The 12,847-nt window shown below is 40.0% G+C and overlaps 1 protein-coding gene across 1 annotated transcript in view; it reads right to left on the bottom strand.

Annotated features, from left to right (window-relative positions):
- LOC132400744 (CUB and sushi domain-containing protein 1-like) overlaps positions 1-12,847 on the bottom strand; it is a 2,029,389-nt gene that overhangs the window by 608,975 nt on the left and 1,407,567 nt on the right. Inside the window, exon 10 of the mRNA XM_059982042.1 lies at positions 5,582-5,703. Coding sequence (XP_059838025.1) covers positions 5,582-5,703 — 122 coding nt within the window. The remainder of the gene's footprint in view (positions 1-5,581; positions 5,704-12,847) is intronic.

The raw sequence follows: 12,847 nt of genomic DNA, 5'->3' as shown, positions 1-12,847 counted from the left end.
ACCCTGATAATTCTGGACAATGTTTCTCACTCTGGACATGCCATCTTGGCTGAATGGAGGAGCACTTTCAATAATAGACTAAGACAACTGTGCTACTCCAAAGAGTGCTATGTGAGGTCATTCTTACCCTCGGCCACTAGCCAGGGAAGTGAGGAACCCACTCCTGTTATACTGTTATTAATCTCTGTTTACCAGAGCTCTGCTTAAACTCAGTTTAGCACAGTTTACACACCCTGCTATAATGGACACCCTGTGCAATACTGTGCAATATTACCATCACTTGTTATCTGGATGGTCGGAATGTCACCCATTACTGTATAATATTATGGTAATTCATGCACTACCATCTTATCAGTGTGAACTTGGTAAACTTGTAAATCTTGTAAGCCTTGTCAATCTTGTAAATCTTGTGATCTTTGATTAGTAAATCTTGTAGATGGTATTTTTAAGGTAAGTATTTTAATTCTTTTTTACTTCTCTTGTAATACATGAATACCTGTGCACTTGCAATGCTACTGTGACACTATAATTTCCTTTGTGATAAGTATCTATCTATCTACCATGCTGAGTAGGAGGTACAGAAACACCAGGTTGAAGAACAGCTACTTCCCTTCAACCATTTGAATCTTTAAGAAACTGACACAACCTTAAAAAAAGCCATTTTAGCAACACTACGAACACTTTGACCAGTTTGCACAAAAAATGGGTTTGTTTTTTTTGTTTTAATTGTGTTCTCTACTGAAAAGAAATTGTGTGTCTTTTATGTTTAAGTTATGTTTCATTTATGCATTTATTGTGACTCCACAACTGTGACTCTACTTTGTTAGGAGTTTGAGGAACTTCAATATGTCATAAAAGACACTTGCAAATTTCTGCAGATATATCGTGGAGAGCATTCTGACTGGTTGCATCATTGCGTCATATGGATGGTCCAATACACAGGATCACAAGAAGCTGAAGAGGATTGTGGATTCAACCAGCCATCTCCATTATGAGCACAACCTTCCACAACATCGAAGAAATCATCAAGATATGATATGGCCTATCTTGGGTCTATCTTGGCCATGTCCTCTTCTGATTACTACCATCAGAATTCTGAATTGTCCATGAATACTACCACTTTTTACTGTTGTATTTATTTATTTTGTAATTTATAGTGCACTGCACGACCACTGCAGAACAACAATCTTCACATCATATATGATAGTGATAATAGACTTGATTCTGCTTCTGTTTCTGATGCTACTGCACACATTGCACCTGTGCACACAGATCCATGTGCATAGGCCATTAAACTCAACTTTGACCTTTGACAAACGTAACCAGATGGCCATTGAATATAATTTTTTTATTGTTAAAATGCACTTGTGCATTCACTTTGCTAATTATAAAAAAGCTGCCTGTGCTTTTAAGAGAAAATGCTGATGGCATTTTGCATGGGTGGAACAGAACGAAGAGTTGCCATGTTCTAGAAAGGATGACGTTCGAGTGCTTTTCCCAGGTTTGGTGAGGAAAGGTGAATAATATTTGATAATATCCATGTAAATTCGTTATACTTGTTTGTAAATCTAGAATATCAGTAATTTGACATGTTTTACAAGTAAAATTGATCAGCACTGGATAGCCTGATTACAAAGTTCCTGAATTGGCCTACTAGGTTAGTTTTTTTTTATAGTAATTCACTTACAAGACAATATATTGTAGAAGTTTATTTGTCTTTCTTTACTGTTTCATAACTGAATTTGAATGTAACACAGTAATGTGAATGTGTTCATCTCTGTTCATGCAGCATGAGTGAGGAGAACTCATTTCAAGTTCTACCCTATATTCATTTGGAAGTAAAGCACATGTATTCCAAATGTAAGTATATCTCTTAGCTGAGATGAGATGTATTTATTCATATTTTCAATGTTGTGTATAAGGTACAGGTGGTGGGATTCTAACATTATTTGTATTGTGTTTTTTAGATTTGCCACTACTGTATTGGTTTTGTATTTTGATTTAGTTATTTTCATACTGCATATGTAACAAGAGTATGGTCTGAAGTTAAACTGAGATTGTAGTAGCAGGAAATGTTTAAATGTATTTTGTTGTTTTTGTTTTGATACCCTCTTTCTGCAATAAAACACCCAAAACATAAAGGAATTTAAGACCCAGAAAAGTATTTGTTGTCCTGTGAGTGCACTTTTCACCAAGCTACAAAATCTAAAACCAGCTCCAGCACTTCTCTAATAATGCAATGCAGTACAGAACTAAGCTCATATCTACCTTGAGTTCACACAGATAAAATTATAAATGCATGGTGCATTTTATTGATCTAATGATTAAAGATGAGTGCTATTTGTCAAATGTACGTCGAAACATGCAGTGAAATGCATCATTTGAATCAAGAACCGACACAGTGTGAGAATACACTGTGGGCAGCTCACAATCACTGCCATAGTTCTAGTGCCAGCATAGCATGCCCTCAATTTAGTAACCCACACATCTTTAAAATGTGTGTGGAAACCAGAGCATCCAGAGGACACCCACATGGACATGGGGAGAACACACAAACCTCTTACTGCATTTTATATTTTTTTTCATTATTGTGTATTACAATGTACTGCTGCCCTTAAAAGACATATTTCACAACATATGCCAGTGTTATTAAACCTGATTCTGATGATAAGAATGAAGCACAAAGTTTGTTGCTCATGGTCATTTATTAAGCACAAATAGAACCAAGGAATTGGAAAAGAAGTAGTGGGAGAAGGTGACAGCAGAAGAGAACAAAGCGGAGAGAGAGCCATCGTGCTCTGCTCTTCTTTTACCACGTTGCTAATTGAATTTCCATAGTTAAGACATTCCATTCAAATGTTGTAGATAAGAGTTAGTCAACCAGACAGCCCCTATTCAAATTCTACAATACCCAAGAACCTTCAAAGTAATATAGAAGAACTGTAACCACTAGGAAACATACTAAACAATAAGATGTGTGAAGGTAGTTATATATAAAAATACAAAAAACCATAAAAAAGTTAATCTACAAGAAAAATAAGTTATACAATCTAATTGAACAGTGTGGAACTTAAGTTGATTCTCAAGGTCTTTGGCATAAACAGAATGTCTGCATAATTCATAATACCTAAACTGAGAGGCAAAAATGGAGTCATTACACCGGAAATCTGTGGTTAAACAACAGGACAAGGGAGTAAACTAGCAAGTTCGGTGGTCAAAGCCCAAAGGTCAATCAGCAGTCTAAAATTAGAATCACTGTCACAGAAAAGTACAGCACAGAAACAGGACCTTTGGCCCAACTGGTCTCTGCTGAACCACTTAAACTGTGGGCTCCCATGGACATGTACTGGGACCAGAGACCCTCATTCCTCTATTGGATTCTGATCCACTTTACTAAATTACCATCCAGATCATTGATCTGGATGACAAACAACAAAGGACCCAACACCAATTCCTGTGGCACATCACTAGTCACAGGTCTCCATTCAGAGAGGCAATCACTCTCCTGCAAAGTAAATGTCAAACCAAATTTACCAGCTCATCCTGAATGCCTAAGAACTGGAAAATTCTTGACCACCTCCCATGCAGGACATGCACCTCATGTTTTATGAGGATGGGCTGTGCATCCTCATCTTTCTTTGGCATCTCTGAAGATCGTCTCTACCTGACTCAGTAGGTCAGGTAGCATCTATAGATATGAATAAACAGTCAATGCTGCAGACTAAGACACTTCATTAGGACTGGAAAAGAAGGGGAAAAATGCCATAATAAGGAGGGGAGGGGAATGAGTACAAGCTGAAAGATGATAGGTGAGGCCAGGTGGATGGGAGGGGAGATTAAGTAAGAAACTGGGAGATAATAAGAGAAAGAGATAAAGGACTGAAGAAGGAATCAGATTGGGAGGAAAATGGACATTGGGAGAAAGGAAGGAGAAGGGACCTTGGGGAGGAGATGATACGTAAGGGTGGTCAGAGTGGGGTAATGAAGAAGGGGAGGGAGGAAAAAAATACCAGAAGCTGTAGGAATTAGTGCTTATGCCATCAGGTTGGAGGTTACCTAGATGGAATATAAGGTATTGCTCATACAATTTGAGTGTAGCTTCATCATGACAGAAGAGGAGGTTCTAGACTGACTTGTGAGAATGGAATGGGGGTTGGAATATTCATCTACAAACTTCTACAGATATACTGTTGAAAGTTTCCTGACTGGTTGCATTGCTGTCTGGTACAGCAATTCAAAGGTACAGGAACATGAGAAGTAACAGAGAGTAGTGCACTCTGCCCAGTAATCATGAGCACATCTGTCCTCATCATCAGATATATCTACAGCACATGCTGCCTCAAGAAGGCAATATCTATCATCAAATGTCCCCAATATCTGGGCCAGGGTATCTTCTTGCAGTTACCATCAGGCAGGAGGTATAGAAGCCTGAGATCCCACATATTCAGGTTCAAGAGCATCATTTCAACAATTCAGTTTTTGAACCAACCAACACAATCCGAAATACAACATTACGTTCTCTTGGCACTTTGTTCTAACTGTGTTAGAATTGTGTGTAATTTATATTTAATGTTATGATATTCTTGTCAAGGCTGCCGATTTGATGCTACCTGTCTGTGATGCTGCTGCAGGTAAGTTTTTCATTACACATGTGGATAAATATATTTACATACAAGACAACTTTGACTTTGAGTTTCAACAACTTGAAGGCCAAGCGTTGGACATTCACTCTGTATCAAGGTTCATCTCTGAGTGTAGCCTGTCAGTAAAACACTGATTGTTCATTAATTTCCAAAGATGCTGTCTGACCTGCCGTGTTTCTACAGAATTTTGTGTGTGTTGAGGTAATTAAATTCCTATCCTGGGGTTGGAGACTGACTTCCAACCCCAGGACCGACTGCCTCTAGTGTACTAGATACCAGATTCTTAAACTGCGGATATAAGGCCTCTGACCACCAGACGTGCCAACCCAGGAGCATCAGCAACTGAGCCTTGACCTCTGGACACACTGACTTCAGTTATCGACCTTCAGGCTTTGATCTTCTGTATTAACCACAGGGCTCACTGATCATGGGACCGTGAACTCTGGCCCGAGAGCTCTGGATTCACACAGACCTTCAATCTTGGAACACTGACCTGGAGAGTCACCAGCCCCTGACCTTAGGACTCGCTGACCAATATTCTTGATTATGGGAATTACTGGTTCTCATCCTCAGTGCCTGTCAAACCAAACCCCAGGGATTGCAGTCTTTGAACTGTGGAGTACTCTGACCTCGACTCAGAGCACCTACTCCTGCCCCTCTTTACACTTGCTGTCTTCTAACATTCCTCAATGCTGACCCTAAACACTGACTGATCCCCCAACTCCCCACACTGTCCTCAAGACATTCCTACAAATCTCAGATTATCTATGTCTGAGGTATGACCTTGACAGAAATCGCACCTCAGCAACATCTTGAATCTTGCACTTCATTGTTTTTGCACATTAACAATTCATTCCATTCACTGACAGATGTGAACACATTTGAATGAGATTAAAAACAAGACAAGTGTAATAGAAAGTCAGTGGAAGTCTACTCACCTTATCAGGGTCTGTGGTGCTAATAACCCAGATGCAGTGTGCATTATTCTCGTACTGGACAGGGTAATTGGGAGACGTGATGATACCACTTGGACCATGTAGGTTGGAGCCACATGTTCTTGCTAAAACAAAAACGGAGATGAGTGAATATTGTTTAAAAAAAAAGCTTGTTACAACCATCAATCTGACTCATTAATCAGAACTAGATCAAGCTCATTATGAGTATAGAAGAGGTCCTTCTTCAGCTGTACAGGGTCCTGGTGAGACCCCACCTGGAGTATTGTGTGCAGTTTTGGTCTCCAAATTTGAGGAAGGACATTCTTGCTATTGAGGGAGTGTGGCATAGGTTCACAAGATTAATTCCCGGTATGGCGGGACTGTCATATGTTGAAAGATTGGAGCGACTGGGCTTGTATACACTGGAATTTAGAAGGATGAGAGGGGATCGGATTGAAACATATAAGATTATTAAGGGATTGGACACGCTGGAGGCAGGAAGCATGTTCCCGCTGATGGGTGAGTCCAGAACTAGAGGCCACAGTTTAAGAATAAAGGGTAGACCATTTAGAACAGAGATGCAGAAAAACTTTTTCACCCAGAGAGTGGTGGATATGTGGAATGCTCTGCCCCAGAAGGCAGTAGAGGTCAAGTCTCTGGATGCATTCAAGAGAGAGTTAGATAGAGCTCTTATAGATAGCGGGGTCAAGGGACGTAGGGAGAGGGCAGGAACAGGGTACTGATTGTGTATGATCAGCCATGATCACCGTGAATAGTGGTGCTGGCTAGAAGGGCTGAATGGCCTACTCCTGCACCTACTGTCTATTGTCTATCACTGAAATATGATGAATCCTGAAATAGACACTCACTTCCAAACTTTATCAAGGATTGACAATCCAGAGGAAAAGATTCACACTGTTGGATTAGACTGTTTAATTGTAATTTTCTTTGCAGCTTAACAACTAATTACCTGTTTGTATTTTATATAATTAAACACATGAAAGTCAATGGTCACAGTGTGTATATGCAGTTGTACAGTATATCCCGTAGTGATTACATTTGCATGACTCTGGAAAATATTCCGGTATTGCAATTTTTGAATAAAGGTTATCTGTTTGGTTGATTTGTATCTGCAAATTAAAAAGGAGTGTTTCATGTCTGGTTAAAAAAAAGAACTGGCCACACAGTCCCACCATCATGGTTTCTTCTCTCCCTTCCCTTACTTGACCTCTGTCATGGTTAGTTTTCAATTTTCTTTGTTTTATTAACACTTAATAAAATGACTGTGAAACAACAAGCTTTATGCTTCTTTCTTGACTTCTGAAAGAATCTTGGATTAAAAACATCAGAATCCAACAACATCTCTGAATTCAGTTTACTACCACTGACTTAAATGATGTGAGAATTTATTGTCTTGCATCATCAGCAAAGACATAAACATCACTATAAATCACAAATTAAATAAAATATGCAAAAAAAGAATAATGAGATTTATTGGCTGTTCAGAAATTTGATGTGGGAGAGGAAGAAGCTGTTCTGAGTCAAACACATGAAGTTGCAAGGCTCATTCAGGGCTGTAGACCATAGCTGGTGGAAGTAAAGGCAGAATCAGACAGGATGATTTAAGGATGTTTCTCTAAAGGGTGATCTCTGCAGAATCTCTGCTAATTTATCTAACATCTGGTAATCTTCCCCCTCCTCCTTCCTCCATTCTTCACTCTGGCTTCTCCTTTTCTCACCTACCTATCAATTCTCTCTGGTGTACCTCCTCCATTCCTTTCTCCCTTGGTTCACTCTCCTCTCTTATTAGATTCCTTCATCTCCAGCACTTTACCTCCCATCACCTCCCAGCTTCTTTCTTCATCCCATCCTCCCCAACCAACTGGCTTCTCGCTTGTACCCTTTCTCCATCCACCGTGTTCTTATTCTGGCATATTTTCCCTTTCTTTCCAGTCCTGATGAAGGGTCTTGGCCCAAAAAGTCAGCTGCTTATTCATTTCCATACATGTCACCTGACCTGCTGATTTCCTTCAGCATTCTGCATATGTTGCAGAATCTCTTGTGTTTTTGGTTTGCTGTTGTTTTTTTTTTGCTTGTTGAGCTCTGTTTTATTGTGTTCAGTTATTGTTTGTGTTGTTCTGTTGAACATGCTATTTTGGTGCTGGAATGTATGGTGACACCCATGGGTTGCCCCCAGCACATCCTTAGGTTGCATTGGTTGTTAATGCAAATGACATATTTCACAGCACATTTAAATGTACATGTGATAAATAAATGAATCTGGCTAAAGGCAAAATATAGGCATAATGATTTTTTAACAGCATTCAGTAAGAAACATAGAAAAACTAAAGCACAATACAAGCTCTTCAGCCCACAATGCTGTGCCAAACATATACTTACTTTAGAAAGTATAGTATCTAATTATTATTTATCATTAATTTATTTATATAGATCAAAGTGTTCCCAACATGCAGTCCATGGACCCTTTGCTTAAAGGCAGGGGTCCCCAACCTTTTTTCCACCACAGACCGGTTTAATATCGACAATATTCTTGCGGACTAGCCGACAGGGGGCAGGGTGGGTGTGTTAATCACGACTGAAATATAGGTGATAAGTCAACTATAAGTCACTTACAAGTGGCTAATACACTCAATTTCATTTCCAAAAGGGTTTATCTAACAAATTTCATATTAAACACACAGTGTGTATTTTCCTCACATGAATATAGTGATAAGTCAATTATACTTCACTTATAAGTCAATAGCATCACAACATTTTAAGTAACATTTGGATATTAAACACACAGCACATATTGTCCTCATATGAACATATAAAATCATTGCAACACACCAACATCGCTGAATCAGTGGGAGCTCTGGGCCTGTTTCCCTTCAACAATTTGTTCCCATCCAGCAGTGATGGGAGACAGCGATATTAGAAGAGGGTTCCTTATGTCCAGTCTATTCCACAATTTAGTTTTCATTGCATTCATTGCAGAAAAGCCCGCTTCACAGAGATATGATGTTGGAAATGGAAGCAATGCTTTCAGTGCTTTCGTGGCTATCTCAGGATACTCAGGCTTGACTTTGATCCAGAACGCCGGCAGAGATGTTACGTCAAACATACATTTCACCCCACCATCATTTGCAAGTTCGATCTTCTTCCCGTGCTGACATGGATGATTCACTGGGGATATTCAAAAATAGGTCACAGACCCATTCCTTTGCATGTCTTGGGTCATTTGCGGTTGGGAAGTAACGCTTGAATTCTGTCGACAGCGAAGATAGGTGATCGCGCACCAGCTGTGAGAAGGATGGTGCAGCCTCAGTCTCTCCCAAAATTCCAGCAAATGTTCGGAACATGTCAAATATGCCCCTGTCCACTCACTGTCCCCACAGTTCCAGTTGGGCTTTCAAAGCAGACACATTATCTGCCAACTTGAAGACAGCTGTCATTCTCCCCTGAAGTGAAAAAGTGAGTTCATTGAGCAGGTTGAAGATGTCGCACAGATCAGTGAGTTTTGCTATCCACTCCTTGTCACTAGGTGATTCGTTAAGCTGTTCCAACAGCTGTACTTCAATGTCCTCCACTATGTCATCGATTCTCCTTGAAACTGTGGTAGCTGAAAGAGAAACCTATGCCATCTTGTTAGCTGCAGCTTCTCCCAACAGTTCAAGACACATGTCCTTGGCAGCAGACAGAATCAATTCTTTCCAACAGTGAAGGGCTTCTTAGCCTTAGCAATACGGCTAGCCACTAAGTACGATGCTCTCAGAGCAGCAGCATTTGTGGAGGTGGTGGCTCTCGGCACTTGCTTCTGTCCCGCTTGCTCACTTATTCTCCACTCAAAAAACTCAACGTGTTTGTCATTAAGTGCAGGGTCCTTGCCGAAGCAGTTTTGAGGGCTTCTCTGCCTCATTAGATGGCTTGTCTCCACAGATCACACACAAGGGTTTTGGAGAGTGCAAGTCACCGGTTGCATTAGAGCCATATTTTATGTACGAGTCGTCATATTTTCTGTTAAAGGAAGCTTTCTTTTTAGTCTTGGCCTCAGCTGTCTCTGCGTTATCATCATCGTTAGGCCTTTTATGTCCCCTACCACCTCTTACAAAGAAACTCACAACCGACGTTTGTTTTTCACTCATTGAGTAGTTGTAGGTTAATGACTGACTGATGACCTCGTGTGAGTAATGACTTCACATGCATTCAAGTTCAACAGTGGCCATGACAGGGAATGAGGAAAGGTGCAGCGGACTCATATTGTTTCATATCGCCAAATCATATCATTCCCTTGCGGCCCGGTAGCACATGCTTTGCGGCCCGGTGGTTGGGGATCACTGCTTAAAGGTATAAACAAAAATTGGGAACATCTGATTAGATATGCATTGTAACAGGACCCTCCAGCCTGAAGAACCTTACCACCCAATTGCACTCATTTGATCAATTAACTCAATTAACTTTTAACTCGTAATTCTTTGGTATTTGTTTTTATTTATTTATTGAGCTACAGCATGGAATAGACCCTTTGGGCTCTTCGAGCTGCACTGCCCAGCAATCACCCAATTTAATCCTAGCCTAATCACTGGACAATTTTCAGAGATCAATTAACCTACCAACCAGTACATCGTTGGACTGTGGGAGGAAATTGGAGCTCCTGGAGGAAACACAGTCACATGGAGACTATACAAACTCCTTATAGACAACAGTGGAATTGAATCCGCGTCGCTCACTGGTGCTGTATGGTTATGCTAACCAACAGCAAAGTGTCTTCCAAAAGATATGCCTCAAGTTATTCAGCATTGACTTAGTTGTCAATCAAATGGCTCGTCATTCAGTGGTAAATGTTCACAAGTGGTTGAGGACTCAAGGAAATATGTCCTCTGCAACACACCAAGTGTTCAACAAAATCCTGTTTCTTGTTATGCAAGACTGAATACTTGAATAGAGTTTGGTACGGCCACTTTATGGAGACATATATTAACATGGACCAGTAGTATTGAAAGGAAAGTAATCCAAAGATTAGCATAGCACAATCACTCGAGTTGTGGAAGATGTTCTCTTAAGGTGTTGTGTATTGGTGATTCCTCAAGTAGCTGCAGAGGCCAAATCCTAGATCCACATATTTTGGTGAAGTGTGAACATGAGAAAGTGGTGGCTGTGGTCAATGGTTTTGGCTTTTGGTTGTCCAGTCTCTCCTTTTGCATCTGCCTCTTGCTTTCTGTGGCACAGTGGTGGTCACTCTCAAGTAGTGCAGCTCCTTCTTGAACAGATTTCCACTGGGTTTAAATTTTGAGTGCAATGTCTTCCCAGGTTTTAGACATAATGTTGAATTTCTTCAGGCAAATTTTGACATGATCTTTGAAGTGTTCCATTTGCCCACCAGGGGCTAGCTGACCTTTCTTTCAACTGGGAGTGAATGATCTGTTTGGAGAGATTTGAATTCGGCATCCGGATGACATGACCTGTCCATCGGAGCTGGCGTTGCTTTATCGTGGTGAAAATGCTGTTCCCGTTGGCCTCCTCCAGTACCATGGTGTTAGTGTATCTGTTCTTTCAGCTGATTTTCAAAGTAAACTCAACACAAAAATAAGCACAGTATACTATAATGGAGGGTCCTAATAAAGGGTCTCAGCATGAAACATAGAGTCTGAGAGTCATAGGGCATTATAACACAGAAGCAGGCCTTTCTGTTCATCTATTCCATGCCAAACTGTTATTATTCTAAGTCCCATCAACCTGAAACTGGACCAGAGACCTCCATACTCCTCCTATTCATATGCTTATCCAAACTTCCCTGAAATGTTACAATCAAACCCGCAAACATAACTTCTCTGGCAACTCATTGCACACTCTCACTGGCCTCTGAGTGAAGAATTTCCCCCAAATGTTTCCCTTAAACATTTCACCTTTCATTCTTAACCCATGACCTCGAGTTCTTGACTCAACCTCAGTGGAAAAAAAGTGCTTGCACTTATCCTATCTATATCCCTCAATGTTAACTGTTTATTCTTTTCATAGATGCTGCCTTAAGTGCTGGTGTCCTCCAGCATTTTGTCCCTGTTGCTCTGGATTTCCAAAATCAGCAGTATCGCTGATGTTTTCTGTATATTATCTAGGCTCTTTAGCTGCCTATTCTTTCTTTGACCACTCATTTTCCCAGCATCATGACCACCATCAGAATTTTGGACTAACAATGAACCCATGAACACAACCTCACTATTTTTTGGTCTCTTTTTAAATTACTTACTTGATTTAATATGTTTATATATATATTTCTTATTGCAATTTATAGTTTTTATTATTATGTACTGCTGCTGCAAAACAACAAAATTCATGGTAAATGCCAGTGTCGTTAAATCTTATTCTGATTTTGATTCGGACTTTCCCTTTACTGCCTCATGATTTAGTCAGTCATGACAGTAGCAAGAATTATCAGCACAGTCTGTAATAAAAACAACTGCCCACACATTTCAGACTGCAATTGAGTAGCAGTAAGTTAAACTGTCTAATCTATATATTTTCTTTGCCATATTATTTTAACATGACATGCTATGTCATGCATGAAGATATAATAAAAGGGCATTTTGCTAGTAAGAAATCAATTAAATGTTCTCATTGTGTCTGGCTATGAAGCTGTAATCCTTTAAAGTATGTGGTACCCATTGAGGTCAATTATTACAGTTTAACACTATATTTTATACCATTGTGCAGACAAGGTCACCATTTATTTATTTTCCTTGAGAAAGGAAAGAGAAAATGGTTCCTGACACACTGCAGCTTGTACAGTGGAAGGATTTCTGTCAGGGACGCTTGGTGTGAAATTTAAGGATTTTCGTTCTGTGAGAATGGGATACAATGGGAAATCACGGTCATAGAGTCGTAGAACAGCACAGCACAGAAATAAGCCCTTTGACCCAAATAGAACCATAGAGACACGGAACACTACAGCACAGTACAGGCCCTTCAGCCCTGCATGTTGTGCTGACCCATATAATCCTTAAAAAAAAAAGTACTAAACCCATATTACCCCATAACCCTCCATTTTTTTCCATGAGGAACTAATGATCTATGACTATTCAGTCATATCTATGACTAATAACCTCATGACTATTCCATGAGGAACTAATAATCTGCCTAGTTCCATTGACACATACTCGGACTATAACCCTCCATACCTCTCCCATCCATATACCTGTACAAAATTCTCTTAAATGTTGAAATCGAATATGCATCCATCACTTCTACTGGTAGCTTGTTCCACACTTTCAC

Source organism: Hypanus sabinus, chromosome 10, assembly GCF_030144855.1.
Source record: "Hypanus sabinus isolate sHypSab1 chromosome 10, sHypSab1.hap1, whole genome shotgun sequence".
NCBI lineage: Eukaryota > Metazoa > Chordata > Chondrichthyes > Myliobatiformes > Dasyatidae > Hypanus > Hypanus sabinus.
Note: the sequence above shows the minus strand (reverse complement) of the source record. Positions and strands in the feature narration are given on the sequence as shown.